General features: G+C 48.2%; 1 protein-coding gene across 1 annotated transcript; it reads right to left on the reverse strand.

The window, feature by feature from the left end:
• Positions 1-11,913: 11,913 nt before the first annotated feature.
• Positions 11,914-22,027, reverse strand: sbk1 (SH3 domain binding kinase 1). Its single transcript, XM_056430687.1, has 4 exons — positions 21,903-22,027; positions 14,174-14,403; positions 13,426-13,628; positions 11,914-13,039 (listed from the first exon to the last, which is right to left on the reverse strand). Exons 1-4 carry the CDS (start codon positions 21,938-21,940, stop codon positions 12,212-12,214), a joined length of 1,299 nt encoding a protein of 432 aa, XP_056286662.1. The 5' UTR covers positions 21,941-22,027; the 3' UTR covers positions 11,914-12,211.
• Positions 22,028-22,066: the final 39 nt, after the last annotated feature.

The following is a 22,066-nucleotide window of genomic DNA, read 5'->3' on the forward strand; positions in this document are numbered from 1 at the left end:
TTAAGACTTAAAGCTACGGTTAGTAATCTTGAGATACCAGTAAGCATAAACTAGATAAAAACAATTCGACCCTAACCCAGGGTTGCCAACTCTTATCCAATGCAAGTAGCGGTGAGGCTCAGGTGCAGAGAGACGGGCTGGACTCCAGCTTTAAGCGAAACAAAAAACACTACTTCAGAAAAAGGTAAAACATAAAAACTCTGGCTTGAAAGCAACTACAAAAAAACCACTAGGAATCACCAAGGGAACAAAGAGTGAGAGGAGACATCGAAACAGAGACACCACGAGGCTGAGAGAAAGACAACAAACCGACAGGAGACGAGGGAACGACTGGCTCAATATGGGGGGGGTGGACAGGTGTACGGCATGATGCAATCAGGGAGACAGAGGAGTGGCTGAGGGCAGGTGAAGGGAATGAACCAATCAGGACAGAGGAGACATAGGGCAGACAGGGCGTTACACTGCTCAGACAGCGATATATTAATTTAGAATCTGTTAGTAGAAGAGAAGTAAATAACTGGCCGCAATTTTTCTTGAATACTTATTATTTCACTCTGTCGATGAACAATTGTAAGAATTTATTTCACTCTGATTTAAGCGCGAAGACTCAGAGCGGGCTTACTAACAATCCAGAAAAGGACGAGAAATTGCTTCAATGAATATTCCAGACATAAAAGGGGTAAGGAGCATTTTTATTTTTTAAAGCCCGTCTGAGTTTCTGGTTACCAGAAAACACGTTTTGACAAACAGCTTTCGGGTCTCTGCTCTGAGATCCGTTTGACCCTCACCTGTTGGACGACCTCATCGGCCAAGTGGTCCAGCGGTGGAGGGACCCTCGGCTTCAATGATGTGTTGAGAATGAAGCTGAGATCTCTAAATGATGAGCAATGAGATCATGAACGAGGTCGTGGCCCCCTCGCACTTTACTGTCCATGCAGTTCATGAGATGTACTGCAGCGCCGTTGTGTCTTTCTTCCCCTGCCTCCTCGAGGCTGTAGTCATTTTCCTTTTATTAACGCAAAATATTCAGATTGTCAGCACCGCAGCCAAATATAACAAACCCTTCAAGCCGCCGCTCCTCCGACGCGCCTCGTCGTTCTCCTGATCTGTTCTGCATTTTTATGAGGGTTGGTGGTTGTCTCGGGAGGGATTGCTGTTTGCGTCATAAAAGCTTCTCCCCGCCGCCGTGTAATGACAAACAACAAGCATCCAGTCATATCCTGTTACCCAGTGATTCATTGAGATTACCCTGGCAACATGGGCGGGCGTGTTCACGCCAGATGCAGAGCAACCACTCCAGACTGCATGGGACATGTTTACTCACCTCTTGGAAACCAGCAGCGTGTGTCGTCGGGTCCAATTAAACTCCGTCTTGGCAGAAACAGAACCGAACCCTCAGGTTCTGACCTGGGACTCAGAGTTCACTGACAGGTGTGCACAGTATGACTCACTGAGGCCTCCACCTGCAACACATGCACAGTATTTTCTATTTCCAGCGACATATCTGCCTCTTCATACAGTGGACTGCGAGCAGTGCTGACGCACATTTCTGGTATTTTATTTAGAACTAGTTGCATTGTCTTCATGTGCAGTTCTGATTTCCAGATATTCACCTGAAACACTCATTTGAGCCCAAGTGAATATTCACTAATCACCAAATTCTTCTTTATATGTTGATTGTATATAAATGTCAACGGTTAGCATGTTCACCTTGTTGGGGAAAATCATATAACCTTGGTTGAACTCCTTAGAGTGAGCCAGCATAAATAATGATGTCCCTTGCTATGACACTGTTATGTAACAGATGTTCTCCTGGACTACGATCCCTTGTTATCTCGTGCGGTCGGGTCACTGTCACTGTCAAGTCAAACGTGGTTAGATTTTCTATCCGGAATTTATAAATAGAAATTAAAACATGTAAATTAGGGAATATAGATAATTGGGATGTAAACAAAGCACGTAGGAATAATTAGAGGTCATTGTAAAATAAAACAGGCAATTGGGAAACGGGGCGGAGGCTTATAGACCGGAAATAACCACAGGGCGCACTTAAGGGGGTGGTAAACAAACGCCGCGAGGAAATAGAGTATGTAGCGGACGATCTGCGGAATGAGAACGGGCATCTACAAGTCTGGAGAGGCAGCCGGTAAGGGAGACGAACTCTGAGCGACTGTTTGACTTTCACTTTCACTGCCAGTGCGGGAGCGTCAGCGACGTCATCGGGCTCCGTAACGCGCTCACATGTGCAGGGGTGAATTGTTTGTGGACAAATGTCGTTGGGGTTAAAGGGTTGAGTTTTCTAAGGTTGATTGTCTGGTGTCTTGTTATATTGTTTACGTTTGATATGTTAGTGGAAGCACAGCTGGGGATCTGTAGGTGGTGAATGCAGGTTGTGTGCTCATGCAGAATGCACGGGTGCAAATGGAAAAGCGTGTTTTCTACTGGCATATTTGAAATGTGGGGTTTTCTGTTTTTTCTGTAAAGGTTTTTCACCTCTTTCGTCTCATATGGAACGAATGGAAATGACTGAAATCTCTTAACTCCAAAATAAAAGGAGAAAGAAAAAAGGAAAAGTTGTGGTCATTCAGAGTGAAACCCAGTTTAAATCCGGGTAGATGAACCAATCCCTATCAAGTGGGGAAGTGCGCTAAATTGGAGCCGTAACTTGACAGTCACCTTGATCCAACCGGAGTAAATCATGTGCCGGCTCTTCAAATAATTGATGTGATTGGTTAAAAGGTCTGGTGGGAGGGGCTAAATATACACTACAAATATGTTTCAAATATTTTAGAAAGAGGGACTTGTTCACTTGTTGGATGTTGCCTTGTGCTCATTCATACAGTCCCGCTGGGGTGCTCCATCAAATCATCGTCTCTCTACTCTTCATTTTGCCACAACAACCTCACCTGTGCTGATCAAAAGGTAGATTGTAATTAACAGGAAGCTTTCCAATTCATATATACATATGTGTGTGTATATATATATATGCATGAGGGGGCCTCACACAGGGGACACACCTGCATGAGGGGGCCTCACAGAGGGGACACACCTGCATGAAGGGGCCTCACACAGGGGACACACCTGCATGAGGGGCCTCACACAGGGGACGCTCCTGCATGAGGGGGCCTCACACAGGGGACACACAGAGGGGACGCTCCTGCATGAGGGGCCTCACACAGGGGACACACCTGCATGAGGGGCCTCACACAGGGGACACACCTGCATGAGGGGGCCTCACACAGGGGACACACCTGCATGAGGGGCCTCAGAGGGGACGCTCCTGCATGAGGGGGCCTCACAGAGGGGACGCTCCTGCATGAGGGGGCCTCAAACAGGAGACGCTCCTGCATGAGGGGCCTCACACAGGGGACGCTCCTGCATGAGGGGCCTCACAGAGGGGACACACCTGCATGAGGGGCCTCACACAGGGGACGCTCCTGCATGAGGGGCCTCACACAGGGGACACACCTGCATGAGGGGCCTCACAGAGGGGACGCTCCTGCATGAGGGGCCTCACAGAGGGGACGCTCCTGCATGAGGGGCCTCACAGAGGGGACGCTCCTGCATGAGGGGGCCTCAAACAGGAGACGCTCCTGCATGAGGGGCCTCACAGAGGGGACACACCTGCATGAGGGGCCTCACACAGGGGACGCTCCTGCATGAGGGGCCTCACACAAGGGACACACCTGCATGAGGGGCCTCACAGAGGGGACGCTCCTGCATGAGGGGCCTCACAGAGGGGACGCTCCTGCATGAGGGGCCTCACAGAGGGGACCCACCTGCATGAGGGGCCTCACAGAGGGGACACACCTGCATGAGGGGCCTCACACAGGGGACGCTCCTGCATGAGGGGCCTCACAGAGGGGATGCTCCTGCGTGAGGGGCCTCACAGAGGGGACGCTCCTGCATGAGGGGCCTCACACAGGGGACGCTCCTGCATGAGGGGGCCTCACACAGGGGACACACCTGCATGAGGGGGCCTCACAGAGGGGACGCTCCTGCATGAGGGGCCTCACACAGGGGACACACCTGCATGAGGGGCCTCACACAGGGGACACACCTGCATGAGGGGCCTCACAGAGGGGACACACCTGCATGAGGGGCCTCACACAGGGGACACACCTGCATGAGGGGCCTCAGAGGGGATGCTCCTGCATGAGGGGCCTCACAGAGGGGACGCTCCTGCATGAGGGGCCTCACACAGGGGACACACCTGCATGAGGGGCCTCAGAGGGGATGCTCCTGCATGAGGGGCCTCACAGAGGGGACGCTCCTGCATGAGGGGCCTCACAGAGGGGACGCTCCTGCATGAGGGGGCCTCACAGAGGGGACGCTCCTGCATGAGGGGCCTCACAGAGGGGACACACCTGCATGAGGGGCCTCACACAGGGGACGCTCCTGGCCAACAGGTGTCTTCTTTCCTCTCTCTAATGGAGAGGCAGACTGGGGGCCGAGTCGCTGAACGGGCTGCTGACGTCGGCGATGGAAAGCGTTTCCTCCGGTTTGTCGTTGTCGGCTTCCTCGCAGGAAGTAAATCTAGCTCGGGTCCGTTTGTCATCGGGGGAAATGATGAACCTCGGCTTGTCTTTGCCAAATAAGATCCATTTAAATCCTCCAGTCAAGCCCATGCAGGAAGCCGTTCCCTCTGAGCGGGAGGCGGCGGCTCATCTCGGAGCCGCCAGCCCGAACGCTTCTTCACAGCTGCAGCTCGTTTCCCACTTGTTACCGGAACTCATGAGCAGATCATTGAAAGTAACGACACTGATTGTGAGAAGCGCTCGAGCAGATTCCCAGGGGTCTTTGCAATTTACAAGGTGGCAATGACATGTGGACGATGCTGTCGTCACGCTCCGTCCAGAAGGGACTCGTGGAGGCAAGAAGGGAAACGTTCTGTCTTGTGTTAACTCTGATGTGTTTCTCAAAGTGACCGACGCTGACCTCCGAGATGAGCCGTGGAGCTTTCCTTCTCCCTGGGTGAAAAAACCAGATATAGAAAACAAGCAGAGGCCTCTTCAAGGAAAGAAACTCCTGTAGACGTTCATTACCCTTCAGAAAACTCACATCGTTGTCTTGGGTCAATGTAATTTGTCTATTTCCAGCATACAAGCTAAAATGTTGAAAGAAATATTTCAAGAGGATTGATTTGAATCTCGTATCTAAAGGGGAGCCGACATGTTACGCTACAGTTAGCCGTAAGCTAGGCTTAGCAAACAGGCTAACCTGACCGACATCCTGTTGCCTTCAGATAGCGCACAGTTAGCCGTAAGCTAGGCTTAGCTTAGCAAACAGGCTAACCTGACCGACATCCTGTTGCCTTCAGATAGCGCACAGTTAGCCGTAAGCTAGGCTTAGCTTAGCAAACAGGCTAACCTGACCGACATCCTGTTGCCTTCAGATAGCGCACAGTTAGCCGCTTCTCAGATGATGTTTAGTCTTCACACTAAGCTAAACCAAGCTAAAGTAGTTTAAGCTAAGCCATCAGGCCGCTGGTAGCCTCCTATGAAGCAGAGTGGTTCCCATCTCACTTTTCAACTCAGACCACGTCATTTTCTCAAAGAAGAAATAGCTAATTATTATCTTCCAGACTCATAACCAGTTCAGTAGAATTATACATGGAAATTGCTGTATAACTGACATTAATGCATCAGGTTGTAAACTTTAGGATTCTTTACTACTTCTATACTCTTTATGCTAAATTATATTTGATTACTGAGGATCCCATGATCCCATATGTGTAACCTGTTTCCATAGTGAGAGCCATATTAGCTAATATTGGCATTAATTCAATAAAAGACAATGCATTAATACATGTATAATATGTAAATATCCTTCCTCTTTCTGCATTTGCTTTATTGCATCCTGTTCCCAGATCCAGTTGATCCAGATTATAACAATTTATAACAACAACAAAATTCCATCTATTTCCAACAAAACGTCACAGTGTGGAAAACTGGCCCCGAGGTGAAAGACCTGTGTTTACTGGACAGATGCAACTCCAGCGTCTTTTAATAATTAACACTACGCCAATCGCTGCATGCGCTTTGTCACCTCGTAAAAAGGATCCTCGTTGACTTTTCATTTGCTTTGTTTTGGTGCTGAGCAACACACACACACACACACAGACACACACACACACACACACACAGACAATTCATGTACACAAAAGCTACAAATCTGATGGTGTGACTGTTTGCCAACCTGCCGTGGTGCGGTGCAGGTAGAGGAGCATCATGAGCCTCACAGCTGATGCAATAGAAGGTGGTGGATCTGTCCTTTAAGATGGAGGTGAAGACCTGGAGGAATTGGAACATGTGAGAGGACAGAAGTCGGGGATACTTTCTGCCCTGAGTGACGATGGCATGAATATTAATGAATTCAAAGTTTCCTGACTTAATTGGCGGCACAACAATCTCCAACAGTATTCTTCATTATTGACGGAATACAAATGTCACTTCTGAATTCAAGCAGTAAAACATTGAAGCATAAACGTGACATTTTAACTAAGCGTAGCCGCCTCGTGAAATGACCTTTATATCTTGCAACGTTACGTCTCTGGGCTCGCATAAACACGTCTATCCAGACATGTTGTGGTTTTATATTGTGCTTATTTTAAGATCCCTATAAATACTCAGCAGTAGGCGTCCAGAGTGCATCTGAAATGCTAAAAAAATTATATCTCGTATGTTTAATTAAATTGTATGTTTAATTAAATGTTTGGCCTGAGGCACAAGAGGAAAGTTCATCGATGATGATTGAAGATGCAAAGGTTTTAGCTTTGGGAGAGTATGAATGTTATCCGTAAAGTGTTCGGCAATCTTCCGATACGATTTAGATTATTCTTTACATATTTTATTGTGGCACTAGAGGACTCAAACTCTCTGGACCAGGAACATCCACAGCAGGGTCATCAGATGCATTGTGTCTCATCACTGGGAGTCAAGGCCACTGACATGTGGCAACGGGCTCAGTGGTTATCTGGATGTTTAAGATATCATTGGAACTATTAAATTAACCAAGCTTGGAGGACGCATCTCTGCATGGTGTTGGCCGCTGGCCTTTGCAGTCTGCCAGTTGGGTTTTGATGGACAAGACGAAGAGAAAAGAGTCAAACCGGCATCCTCCGACTTAACGAGCCGTCCGTGCTGCAGACAGAACGCCCACTCCAACCTAAAGAACAACATGTTTCTGCACAACAGAAACACACAAAGACTCAGGAAGTGTTCATAGGAGTCCGGTGCCGGTTTCTAAAACAACATTTTTGGAGCTCTTCTATGAGATTTTCTCAGTTGTATAGCAATGCTGGCAGAAGACCACACACTGTCTGAGAGTTTATGTATGGCACTGACAACAGTGAGTGTCAGGCAGCACACGCACACAAAGGGCTTCTGATGGCAGACGAGACTTCAGCATCCTAAAATAAGGACACATTCTGTGGACACGAGGTTATTCTCTGGAACATCTGGTGTCCTCTCGATGTCCTCGTGTGACTCCAACAGACACGCTTATCCCCCTTGACGCGTAACGACATGCTCTGCCATTCATCGCCTCTCTTTTCCTTTTCTCTTCCTCTGCTCTCCAGCTGAGATCAGACACTTTATTTTGCATGATGCCAGATTCTACATCTGAGGGAGCGGGGAACATCCCTCACCGTCTCCCCTGCAGAGATCACCTTCACTATGCCGGTTCCTTTCAAATCCTCGGCTGCGTTTCCAGCATCACGCCTGCAGCTGTTTTTCAAAATACATCAGCGGCAGAAGAATATAGTTCAGGGTGCGTTCGATGGTTTCATGGTGATTCATCTGGAGCTGCAGAGGCAGGAAGATGAGGTGACGAAGGAGGTTTAATACTGCACGTGTGTTCCCTTTGGTGTTAAAATTAGCAGAAAATAGCATTACTCTGCAGAATGCAGCTTAGGGAACACAAAAATACATTCGGCCTCCAGAAGAATGCTCCGCAGATCCATGTTTCCTCCCGGACACAGCTGAAGGTGGTGTGAAGCACACAGCAGCTGCCTCTTTGTATTGTTCAGTCATTACATGCCTCTGTTTACACATCTTCCTTATCTTCCCGTGTGAAAGAGCTTTGGAAAAGAAACACAGTATTTCAAGTATTGCCTGGCAGGATTTGGAGGTGGTACACGCCGCAGTATGTGCACACAGCTGGACAAGGTCAAAAGCTGCATAAACATTTTGTTTATGAATTTGTTTCCATGAGATTTTCTTTCAAATGTTCATCAATTCAGCTTCACATGAAGCTCGTGTGATCGATGTTTCCTTGAGTTCCCTTGATTCGATAGCCTCTTCTTTCTGTCAAAACATGCCATGTTGAGATAACATCCTTTTTTTGGGTGAGGCTGACTAAATTAAAATGTTGTGATATTTGTCCAAGTCATACATTACAGAGATCACCGTGACACAAGTCGGTGAGAGCGTCCACCGTCCGGTCGCCTCGTGTCCCCGACATCGCTCTCGCTGAGAGGGCATGACTGAAGAGGAGTTACTGCATCCAGCAGATCCCTTTCTGAGCCGCTGCTCTTGAGCTACTACAGGCTTAACGTCCAGCTTCCTCCGGTCCTGGGAACTATTTGGTTTAGCTGATGGTCTTTTGAAAGCTGCAGCTAAATTAACCTTTTATAAGGTCATGTCAGCCCATTTGGTCGAGGAAAAAACACATTTTCCTTCTTAACCCTGTCAGTATACTTCTCTAAATTATCCTGTGAAATAAGAGAGAAGTTGCTCTTGAGTTTCACCAGAACATATCAGCGTTGACTCCACTAGCGGCCTCCATTTGTCATCATTCTCCATCTTCTCCGATGTGCGTTCAGCGAACACAATGAGGATTCTTCCACTGACACCAGGCTGCTGTACCTTGAGGGCAGAGGCTCTCACAAAGGACACGCTTCCCCTCACTGCACAAGCCCTGTGTCATGGTTGACCTTTTTGTTTCTCTTGCATTGTCTGAACTGATTAGTTGTTCTCAGTGACAGATGCACCACGGCTTCCCGCCGCCGCCGTGAGTCAGTCTGATAACAAGATGAGCAAAGCGTTCCTCTCTGATGACACAACATCAGAGTACGGGCGGCGGGCCGACCGCTGTCCTCGTCTTCGGCGCCACATTCCCACCGCCCTTGAACTCGTTTGCTCTTTGAGGGCTGCAGATAACTCCTATCTACAGACGTGTTAATTGGGCTTTCAGAAGGAAGTCGGCATATTAAAATACTCTGGGACTCAGACCAAAGCCTCGGGAAATCACATGTGGTTCCAGCTGACCTTCATCAAATACGGAGTCTGGGGAACATACAAAGTGGGGCTGAATGAGCTTTGCCTACACTGGCAGAAGAAAATACCACCACAGTACTTCTAAATACCTGCAGAAATACCCCAGAGTCATTAGATGTGGTGCATACATTTATTTCAACATGTGAATATTCTGTTTAATCCTTTTGTATTTTGTTAAAGACACAGTACATACAGTATTTACATGAGATTCTACGACAACACTTGCTGGCAGGAAACAGTTCATTGATCCCGGATCAGAGTAAACTGGGTAAACGGAGGCTGCTCTCGCGCTTCAGCAACACTGGAAATTACTGCACAACTCGTCAATAAACTCGACAATCCCCGTCATTAACAGTCCGTGAGAAACAGCGAAGCACATGATGCGTTATGTCTCGTCACATGATGTCATGTGATGTTACATTAAGTTACTTCAACTTGCATCAAGTTGTGTTGACTTGCGTTGCGTTGAGTGTCTTCACTTTATGAAACCTTTGACACACCATCCATCTAATTCCTGTTTCCACTTTGTAGATTCTACATTGTCACACGAACCGAATAGCAACACGTAGAGCTGATATTCCACTACAATATGCTGATTGATTACCTTTGACAGATCCTCTGAGGCAGCCAACATCTCAGCATACATTACATCCCTTTGACGGGTCAGACACCTTCTGCAGAATCAAGAGCACGAATGGAGAGAGACAAAGAAAAGGATGGGGGTCATCAACAGCTTAGACTATGGAGACTGGATAAAGACCTGTGTCTGTGAACTGGCTCATCAAATACAGGAAAATGTGTCATTCACTATAATAAGCCAAGCAACTGTCATGAGGAGCTGAGGGTGAGTGGGAGGGGGGGGGGGGGAGGCGGAGACCAGTTGTTTCATTTGAGCTCAATTAGACTTGATTTTCAAGAAGAGGACAGAAAGCGAACCAGGAGAGCACTGGCACTGTCACCATGGCGACAGAGCTGATGGGCTGTCATGGGAGGACTGGAGAAATAAGGCGAGAGAAGACACACACACACACACACACACACACACACACGCACACGCACACACACACACACATGGCAGTAATGTAAAGTAAGCAAAGTAAATGATGGTAATGAGAACGTGTTGAAGCGTTCGCGTTGACTGCGTCTGCTCTTTAGATGCTTCTGTAATTCTCGGCGTCTCTCTGGAAGCAGAGCGCCACTCGGCGTCGGCCGTCGGCTCGCGGAACATCTCTCGCTGACGGAGGTCAAGCCCACAGAGGTCAAGCCCACCGACAACAAACACCTGGGCGCCGCTATTCAAGGGACTTGGATGAATTCCCAGAGAGAGAGGGGCCGATTCAATGAAAGGGGAGCATACGGGAAGCAACCACACATCCTGAGCAGCGTGTTGCCGGTTGATGATCACATATTGGAAAACCTTTTGTGACGATGGCAAATTCATTGGTGAAGGTGTTGACCTCTCGCTGATTGAATGAAGGCTGGATGGAATAAGAAGAATAAGCTCTACCTATTAAGAGTCAGGAAGCACGATTCATTTTACACAGGAAATGGTTGAAAAGATGATAGTGACAGGAACATGTAGAAACGAATGGTGTCTATTCACCACTGAGTGTTGTACCTGCTTCAAGGAAACTTCAATCAGACACTAAACCCCCAAAGAAGGAAATAAGAAAAGGAACTGCTGCTACCATGTGACACATTGTGAAAGGCTCTTGATCATATCTGTATATATTTAATTTGTTGTGATATACTGTACATTATGTAATAATGTGCTGCTACATACAATGCATTGCCCCGACAGAACACCCTAAAACCCGTCATAGAAAATGAGTCCCGCTACATAGTTGAACTACCTGATAATATATTCACTCCTACAAACATCAAGTTGTTTACAGCAGAGAGTCGTAGAGCTCTCCTCCCTGACAAAAGTCTTGTGCTTTAAGATTTGAGACGCATTAAGATACACATCCAAACACGCGAGGCAGGTAGAAAAGAAACAATAAAAAGACATTGCTACACCTCTTCTTTGTTTGTTGTTGACAACATGTGTACAACCCCTGTATCCAGTTACACTGACATTCATCTCAGTGAGGGCAGTTCACAAGCGACCGATGAGCGAGTCGATGGGTTTGCATCCATAATAAAGCGGGAAGGGACCCCCTGAAGTGTCCTGAGGTGACGCCGATCTCTTTCTCCAAGTCGCCTACACGAAGAAGACGTCTCACACAAACTGCTACATAAAGGTTTCTTTTCTTTTTAACACTTTTCTCTTGAGAAAGACAACATTGGATGCATTGGAAGTTGGCAGGAAGTCTGGAAACGGCAGGTTGCGTAGATTCCCCTCGGACCACCGGCCTCACGCCGGGTCGGACGGGGCTTTGGCCTCCCGGAGCGTCGACTCTGAGATGAAGACTCACTGGTGAGGAGACGTCACAGAAGCTCAAGTGAAGAGACGCTGAGTGATGAGTGGGAAAAGTGTCTAATGATAGAATTGTTAGCACCGCCACGGTGTCTGGATGGAACACACACGTGTGTGTATGGAACACACATGTCTGGATGGGCAGAACACACACGTGTGTGTTCCATACACACACGTGTGTGTTCTGCCCATCCACACACGTGTGTGTATGGAACACACACGTCTGGATGGGCAGAACACACGTGTGTGGATGGCAGGAGGAGCCTGAGGGCAGCGACATCACGGGGCTCTGGAGCAGCTCCTCAGCTCTGGAAGCAGCCCAAGCGGCGTGTGCCAGTGGCACGCTGTCCAAGTATGTGCTGCTAATTGATGGCGTCCATTTCCACAGCTGGGGATGTGATCCTGAGCTTCTCTATCGTGGTTAAAGGGGGCGTATTCTCTTCCAGTGACGCCTCTTCACGGCTTCTTCTCGCTGTGAAAAGCCGTCCGGTCTCCACCGCTCACGCTCGCGCGGTCACACGCAGATCTCGATGGCGGTCGCCATCACCATCTGGCTTTTGTTCTTGTCTCGGCCCGGAGCCTGGTGTTGTCCAGACTCCTCTCTGGGAGACAGCGGGTCGGACAGCACGCTGCGTTTGAGCGGCGCCGGGCGCAGGCAGGATGTCCCCGGAGGCGTGGAGGGCTCGGGGTGTCTGTGCGAGGGTCGTGAGGAAGTGGAGGTCGCGGAGGAAGTGCAAGAGCCGGCGCACGCTCCCGAGCTCGACCGCTCGCCTCTCTTGGCCCGGCAGGAGGCTCGGCGCCGCAGCTCGCTCACCAGCTCGTACTTGACGAAGCAGAAGACGTCCTTGACGCCGCAGCGTTTCTCCGGCTCGGGAGAAAGCAGCCGCTGAAACATGCGCAAGGCGTCGTCGGTGAAGCGCCGCCACTGAGACGGGTAGGTCCCCGCGGGGCACCCCGCTTTCTGCCAGCGACAAAACTCCTCATAGAAGGCGTCGGCCGCCAGCGCCGCCTCCCAGGGGAAGTTGCCTGTCAGCATACAGAAGATCAGAACGCCAAAGGCCCAAACATCCAGACCGGTGGTCACGAGGAAACCCTCGGCGCGGCTCGCGCGGCACACCTCCGGCGCCGTGTAGGGGATGGTCCCACTCACCCGTTTCACGCGGCATCCCACGCGTCTCGTCATACCAAAGTCAGCCAGCTTGATGCGCCGGCACTCGCGGTCAAATAGGAGCACGTTCTCCGGCTTCACGTCCCGATGCACCAGGCTCTTACTGTGCATGAAGTCCAGGGCCAGGCCCAGCTGCTGCATGCAGCGCTTGACCATTTCCTCGGGAAGACCCACCTGAGAGGGAGGAAGGATGATCACAGTTAATATATATCATATCTACAGTACATTGTGGAGGAGGTGAGACGATGAGAGGTGATACCAGAAGAAAACACTCTGTGGTGGGGAGGTTACAGAACAGTTGATATTGAAAAAGAAAGAAGAAACTGAAACGATACAGTTGAGTGAAGTTTTGAGTTCCTTTGCAACCATTTGTAACGACTCTTTAGAAGAGCCTTGAAGTCGAGCACCCAGCGCATCAAATGGAATAGCACTAAAGTGAAGGGAGAGTTCTGGCCCAGAGAAAACCGGGAAAAAAGAGCAGGCTCCGATCCCAGGAGAACTTGTGAAACGGCCCTGTTGGAACACGGGGCTGATTGGTGAGAGGAGGAGCGATCGCTCACCTGTGGGGGGATGATGTCGAAGAGGTCCCCGGCGGGGGCGTACTCCTGTCCGAACACATAGCTGTCCTCCGTCTCAAAGAGGACGTCCAGGACCTTGATGATGAACGGGCTGCAGCTGAGCGAGCCCGTGAGGCTGTACTCCCGCACGAAGCTCCTGAGCTTCGTCTTGTTCTTGGTGACAAACTTGAGCGCCATTTTGGTGCCTAAAACAAAAAATGTGGACAAAGTTAAGAACTATTGTCAACATGTGTGTGATCCAAAGGACCTAAAGTGAATTTGGAAGTGTCACCTGACACTCAAAGGGAGTGGAGAGGTTTCCAACTCCCAAACCCTGTTTTAATGACAGCTGCTAGCGTCATTTAAACATGCACAGAGAATGAAATGCATCTCCATGACACACATTCAACCAGCTGCAGAAAGACAGAGGCTCTTTGCACGGAGCATTTTAAATCTGTGCCTCCCTGTCAGCTTCACTCTGCAATACTTCACGCTGCTCCAGCTCCATAACCTTAGACTTCTTAAAACAAGGCGTGAACAGCAGCCCGAACAAATCCTTCACAAACCCATTAACTGTGGAAATGAATGTCTCAGCGCTGAGCCATTATAACGTGCTGTCTGCCTAAGCTGGTTATCTTCAGCTGTGAGAAAAGCTGGCACCTTGTGAGGATCTGAACAATCTGCCGCCCAGAATGTCTTTTGTTTAGTTGTCACGCTTTAGTCTATGAGGGAGAAGACGTAAGCGACTCACCCTGAGTCCGGTGGGCCACCAGGTCCACCTTGCCGTACGTGCCCTTCCCCAGCTCACGGATGTGCTCGTATTGTTTGGCTACGTCGGCTGCCGACAGGGAGGTGATGGCCAGGGCCTGCATGTCCTCCACCGGGACCCCTCCGCAGTAGCCCATCTTTGATGTGGGCGAGCCCCCGCCGTTGCCCACCCGCCCCGGACCAGATGGAGAGAGGGACAGGCTCGCCTTGACGCTGTGGGGAAGACAACATGGAAGAAGGAAAGAACACTACTTAGTCAGGTTTTCATATGATGATGGCACACCATGTAACGTGCAGATTAATGTAGGAATGTATTTGATTTATGGTTTTTAGGGGAGGTATTTGATCATTATATATATATTTCTGTATATATATTTATGTATATATATATTATTTTTTTGTATATATATTTCTATTTCTATATGTATATATATATTTCTATGTATACATATTTCTGTATATATTCCATTCCATTATCCATACCGCTTATCCTCATTAGGGTTGCAGGGATTGTATATATATATTTATATTTCTGTATATATATATCTCTGTATATATATATATATATATTTCTGTATATATGAGTCATTTCATTTGCTGAACAAAATGTGACAATGATAAATAAATAACAAATTAAATGACAATTAACAAAAGGCGATATGAACGTTATGCCTGACTGTGTTTATGACAGAATGCTCTCAGGTATATTTTGCATTCTTGGCACACATCTGTATATCCTAGTCTGCACATGGCGTCCCACAGGGTGGTTAAATCAAGAAGGCTTTAACAGACCTTCATTTCCATACAATCAATTCAGGAAGGCATCCACATGGGAAGTGCTTTCAGTAAATGCATCGGACTCCCTGCTGTCCCTCCAGATCACTCTGGCCAGCTTTCAGATATGGCTGGACTCAGACAGCACTTACTGGCAGGCGGCGATGGGAAAATCAATACGACCAGGTAGAAGGACAAACAAATGGAAACAAATGGAGAGCTGCCAGCGCCGCGGTGCATACAGGCGGTGTGCATACAGGCGGTGCATACAGGCGGTGCATACAGGCGGTGCATACAGGCGGTGCATACAGGCGGTGTATACAGGCTGTGCATACAGGCGGTGCATACAGGCGGTGTATACAGGCTGTGCATACAGGCGGTGCATACAGGCAGTGTGCATACAGGCGGTGTATACAGGCGGTGTGCATACAGGCGGTGTGCATACAGGCGGTGCATACAGGCGGTGCATACAGGCGGTGCATACAGGCGGTGCATACAGGCGGTGCATACAGGCGGTGTGCATACAGGCGGTGTGCATACAGGCGGTGCATACAGGCGGTGTGCATACAGGCGGTGCATACAGGCGGTGCATACAGGCGGTGCATCCAGGCGGTGTATACAGGCGGTGCATACAGGCGGTGCGGCTGCCGTAGATCATCTGTGACCACTGAGGGATTCACACACGTGTGTTTTCCATCATTAGATAGCCAGATGTGCCGTGAGGAAAGCGGTTGCTTGTGAACACATTTGGTTTGCACAGCGGTTGCTCCAGTTTGTATTTCAGTCAAATTTATAAAGCTGAAAAAATGGAAGAAACTGCAAAAGAAAAGTTACGCTGACTTATTTGCCAAGTTTGAAATCGGTCAAACTGATCCCAGGAGGAGAAATACAGCTTCACACTAAATGTACCAGCAGACAACACATTAAACATCAGAGGTTAGTGTCTGTGCAGGTGAGCTGCTGTCACGCTGCTGAGCAGACAATACAACGATGAAGCAGACTGTACACAATGGACCTCTGAGGTGATGAAGTGGATCAAACTGATGATCGTACCCATTGTCTCTCTCCATACACACACAAATGTAATCATCCAATCATGCAGAGTACGCACACACACAGGCCCACTAATGGGCTTCAAATCAGCACAAACTGTTTTGCCCGTGGCCTTTTTCATCCACCATTCAAAGGCAACTGCTTTGCACTTTGTTCTCCCTGCAGCAGCAGCTTCAAACAGAGCGTTGTGCGTGTGTCTGTGTTGACGGGGGGGGCATGAAGTATTGCACAGTATAGCAAATGTACAGTAGATGAAAACATGGCTCAGGAGGTTTTGTTCTGAAGGGAAGAGAGATAAATATAGATTATTACAGCGAAAACTCAAAGAGGATGCAACCATGTGCCGCCGCGTGTTCTCGGCTCGTCGCTCTTTGCCGAAGAAGAAAAGTCCGAAAATAGAAACTGCCCTGCGTACGTCTCTCTGCAAATAACAGCTTCTTGATGTTTATATAAGAGACGTGAGTATTGCACTCGTGCCCCTGGATCTCTTCTTCTTCTTCTTCTTCTTCTTCTTCTTCTTCCAGACAGCTCCACGGGCACAATGTGCAGCACTAGATCTTAATCACATCACTCAGCTCCCACAAAGACCCCCCCAGTGTGGGATGCTCTGCTCTCATTTCCTTTTGCAGAACTGAATTTAGAGTTCTAGAATGTGGTGCGCGCTCGGGGAGACGGGGCTGCCGGTGACGCTGTGAACACATGAATCAGAAACTGCAGTGAGGTGCTGGAGGTGGGGGGTGATACAGTGATATGGTCTATGGAGATTATGGTGTGTGTGTGTGTGTGTGTGGAGGTCCGGTGTATCAGTCGCTCAGTGACACTCAAAAGGCCTTTTGTGCTCCTCCGGCTGAGAGCAGCAGCTGTGAGCGCGACTCGGCGGTCGTGCTCGGCCACAGCCGCACGCCCCGCCGAACTCCCATGATGCACTCTGCTCCTGTGTTGTCCTCTCTCGCGGCGAAAGACAAGGCGACAGCAACACACTCAACATGCAGATGAGGATTTGGCTGGAGGCTCATTTAAATGTCTCCTGTGTGTCCCACTCGCTGTCAGTCATCTGTGAGCCTCGGCTGCTCCTTACTACTCAGGTTGAACCTCGATGCATCAATGGTTTAATTGCGATGAAAAAACATCCTCTAAGACAGTGGTCACCAACCTTTTTGAGCCCAAGATCACTGACCTCCACCTTCATGACCGGCAAGATCTACCTATTGAGGCGTTGAGAGAAAACGACTGTCCAGACTGGACTTATGACTTGAGGCTTTTTATTTGGCCTAATTCTAATTGAATGAAATCAAAACACTTTGGTCCAGCTTTCAAATTGATGAGACCAGCAACACAGAATTTAAGTGCAATATAAAAAGTAAGATATTTGTTCACCACACACAATATGAACAAGAAAAAACACATTTCAATGAGCAGCTGGATGAACTACCAATATAAATGTTGTATTTATTTAGTTCAGCTCTCATCATAATGCCATCAAGTCATGTGACTCCAGTCAGTGTGATGGCTGTGACTGAACTCTGTCTGTGAGCTTGAGACAGACAGTCTGAGGGCTGTGAGCTGCTGCTGCTAATCAGCCCCAGCTCCTGGTCTTTGGTTTGATTTTCTTTCACTCACGTGGAGTTTTTTTCGGGCAAGGTATGAAAGTTTTATCATCTGGGACTGGTTCTGAAGTCAGCATTCACATCAGCTCTAAAGACATCCTCAGATTTAAATAATTATAATAATAATAAATATGAGAATCACCATTTGTGACTCCTGCATCTGTGCTTTTTCAAATAATAGAATAAATATAATTGCAATCACTTTCAAGTAAACCAAATTGCTCCATCAGACAAGATAAAAAGCTCAATGTTGAGCTTTTGTTTTGAAGGACAAAAAAAAAAGCCGATCTCAGCATTACAACATTTATTTATTGATGACGTAGTTGTATGTCCTTGTACTTTGAACTTGTGTAATATGTAAAGTTATGAATAAAGGTCTTTCTGCATTTCCCCTGCGCCTCACTTGTGGTACCCCTCTTTCAGGAGCACAGCTGACAACACGGCTGTCAGAGAACCCGCTTTCAGGCGTTCATTAAAATCAGGTGGAGATCTTTTCTGACGTCGATCTTCCAGTCAGGAAGAAAACGTTTCAGAAGACACTTCAGAAAATGTTCGAGAATGAGGAACAATGTGTTTCTGATTTTATTTTCATTTTATTTTGGAGATCGACAGGGAACGTCTTCGAGATCGACCGGTCGATCGCGATCGACGGGTTGGCGACCACTGATCTAAGATGTGAGCGTTTGATAAAATCTCAGGAAACAAACAACAAAGGACAGCCTGAAAACAAGCCTATTTTTCCATTAAAAAAGTGTAGAAGTGAGAGATTGGTGATCTGTTTTCCTGCCACTAATTTCCCCTCAGACGCATATTGAATAATCTCAGTCCATTTAGCAATTACTCAAACAGTGCTGAGTGCGTTCGCAGTATAACCCTCTGAAAAAAAACAAGGTTGTTCCCAGAAAAAAACCCATCCAGTTCCACGTTGTGATGACCTGCTGTGTCTGACCGGAGTGTCACACTTCAGACGCGACCTTCTGTTCTCTGAACACGTGGCGGAGATGAGAACAGAGATTTATCCTGTGGAGCAGCTGACGACCGTCTCCTGGCGGCCGGGCGGTGACCTCGCCTCTGACCTCTGAGGGTCACGCGTGAGACGGTCTCAATGTGGACTTCAGGTGGCAGCGAGTTTCAACTGATCTCAGAGACCAGCTTTATTTTTAGCCGTGATGACAAAGCTGCGATGCTGCTCGGCCAATCTGTCCACCTATTTGATCCAAACTCAAATATTCCGTGTTGCATCAACTATTGGATGGACTGCCATGACATAAGGCACACACGATCATGTTTTCAGGATGAACGATTAATATCTAGCGACGTCATGGAGCCACAACTCCCATTCGTCCAATCCTTCTGTGTTGACGTCGCTCAGCACCGCTGTGCTTACATACCGACTCTCAGCTTGTTTCAGATGTATTTACTAAACGTTCAACATGGAGCGATGTGTTCCTCCAGAGATTAACTGTAATAACTTCAACAAATCATTAACATAGGAAGCAGAAACCTGCAGATGGACAATATATGAGGAGAACGCTAAGAAATTGTCCAATAGAGTCGTATCTCTATCTTTAAAACGTGTCTTTCGCTGGACACACAGCATACATCAGCATCTTTACACGCGCTGTTTGCCTTCCTTCCATCCGTCCTCCTCTCCCACTTCTCTCTTGTCTGTTCTAGAAAATGTAAACAAGGGACTAATGTAATAAATAAATGGACTGCGGCTGCTTCCCATTGCGACCTCTCTCCATCCCTAATGGACACGCCGAGTCCTGAGGGTGAAGCTGGTCTCCTGAGTCCAGTGGACTGTCAGAACGCCCAACGTGCTTCGCCTCGGGGCCAAAGAGAAAACCGTGAGCGAAGGACTTTGTGAGTGATGTGGTTTCTCCCACGGACTGAGAGAAAACTAACTGCGTGCACGGACACACGGACGTGTCCGTCTGAGCCGCTCCTCGTCCGTCGTGTGGAATGAAAACAAGACGACTGGGATCCAAAGCGATCTGTCAATCGATGAGAACCCAAAGGAGCGTGTTGCTGTCAGGACGCTCTGCTCCTGAATCACTGAATCACGTCACACAGGACACCGTGGTGAGCAGGTGGGTTTAGTGCCCCCCCCCGCTGGGCCGTGATAGGTGAACCGGCGGCCGGGGCCACGGACTCTCACTTTGACAAATCACTTGCTCTCAAGTTTGGCCCGGCTGCTCACATACGGAGAACCCCTGCTAGGCCCGAGTGCTGCAACCCGTCCCCGACTCGACTCTACCTTCCAATCACCTCTCTCTCTCTCCACTGTACGCCACACATCCCATGCGCCCGAAAACACCGCCGGCCATCGGCCCCCTGCTGGGAGGAGCTGAGGCCTGGAAAGGGATAATCCAAGGTCAAAGGGATCCAAGGAAGTGAGTGGACGTGAGCTCCGGGAGGTGGAGTGCTCTGGGCTCTAGGACTGTGCAGTGACACAAAAGAGGAGGAAGAAGAAGAAGAAGAAAAGGCACATTGATAAACCCCGCAAAAAAAGCCAATGCAGAATAAATCAATATTGTCGGAACACGAGGACATGTGTGATCATAATCATGTCCTGTAGAACATCTTTTCACAGTGAAATGTCACTGCAATAGAGGAATAATGTACCTTCCCCTCTCTCACAATCCAACAGCCTCCAGTTCTAAAGGGAGGCTCCATGTGACAACAGAGAGAGAGGGAGGGAGAGAGAGAGAGAGCATGGGTGAAGGGAGACTCTGTTCCTTTGATGCCAAATACATGGGGAAATGTGACTCTATTATGAGCCCACAAAATGTGGTCTAAAAGGGGGTGTGGCTAAATGATGTAAGAGCATCTCTAAGGAGGACACAGCTCCTCTTCCCCTCCACTTCAAGGCAAACTCCAGTCTGTTGAGATGTGTGATCCTCACACACAACACCTCCTAGCCAGGACCAATGCACTAATGGTGGTCGCTGAGGCTGCAGTGAACTCTCCCTCGCTCTCCCTCACAAATTAAAATCCATCCGTGCTTTAATTGCGAGACGATAAGTCATTGCTTGTAAAGAGCACAGAATGTACAAGACAATTAAAAACAAGAGCGTAATGTACATGAAAGACTGTTTTCTCATTAATAATTCCTGGTTAGGATGTAATGTGCAGATATTATGGGATGTTTCTTTAATCCTCCCAGCAAGGCACAGACCTCAGAACAAACGTCCTCCACATGTCCCGATGTTCTGCTCTCCGTTCAGCAGCTGAGGCTCGTTCCCTTTATTTAACTCATTACACGTTGGTACGAGGTTTTAACACCATGTTGCCAGTGTGTGTGTGTGTGTGTGAGGGGCGGGCATGGCTTTAACTGGTGTGTGTGTGTGTGTGTGTGTGTGTGTGTGTAGACAGGTAGACAGGTAGGCAGGTAGACATGGGTATAGGCAGGTAGGCATGAGACAGGTAGTTCAGGCTGCAGGTGGGTTGGGACGACACCCACAGGAGGTTTGCAAATAATTCGAAAGGATAATTTGAGGAAAGATTTTTGTCATTGACTTTAATGGTATGACCCCACGCTTCTATCTGCTCTTTAATACGGTGTTTGTGTATTTGTAAAGTACAGCATTTATCCCATCATGTAAATTATGATGTTTGGACGGTTTCTACATGTTTGGGCCAAAATATGAATACCTGCTCCTGGTAAAGCAACTTTAAAGTCTAAAGTTCAGTAGAAAGTAGAGCCATGATCCGTCACTGCTTCTCAGTCACACAATGTGACCACATCCATCAGCTGCCCTTCATTGAGAGTCCGTTGCTCAGTCCGTCTGCAGTGCTCTATGAGGCAGCTGCTCATCTCACTGCATTAGCCGGCATTAACGATGAGATGCAACCTGTCCACGCTTTGCAAAGTATAAAAGGGTCATTAAAGGTGGATTCCCCCCGGACGCCCTCGCCTCCATCTCGACCCAATCCCAAAAGTTTCACGAGGAATGTGGGTGAGGACACGCAGCTTAAGCATTAACTCGAGTTGGAGTTAATCCTTGTGGTTAATGCAGCTGTATTACTGCTGGTATGTTTTTATTATTATTATAATACTCTACATCGGGCAGTATAGGCTCATATATTATTCATATATGAATATTGTCCATGGATGAGTCAAAGTTCAGGCAACACAAAGTTGAAAACAATTAAAATCCACATATACAAATCTGAAATTGTAATTACAATTTTAAAAAGGCAATATTTGTTCCATCTTTATCGTTGGCTTTCGGTTGCAGGCACCCCAGGGTGCCATCTAGATCCCTCACTCACCTGCTGGCGACCTGTCTCTCTCCTCCATGGTCCTGCATCCGCCCGGGGAGCAGAGCTGCAGCTGCGCGCGCTCCGGTCCGCAGAGCTCTGCACGGAACCGATCGACGGGTCTCCTCGGTTGAAAGTTATCAGTCAGGCGCTTAAAGGCGCGCGCAGGTCCATCA

The sequence above is a fragment of the Pseudoliparis swirei genome, chromosome 13 (assembly GCF_029220125.1).
Source record: "Pseudoliparis swirei isolate HS2019 ecotype Mariana Trench chromosome 13, NWPU_hadal_v1, whole genome shotgun sequence".
Classification (NCBI taxonomy): Eukaryota; Metazoa; Chordata; class Actinopteri; order Perciformes; family Liparidae; genus Pseudoliparis; species Pseudoliparis swirei.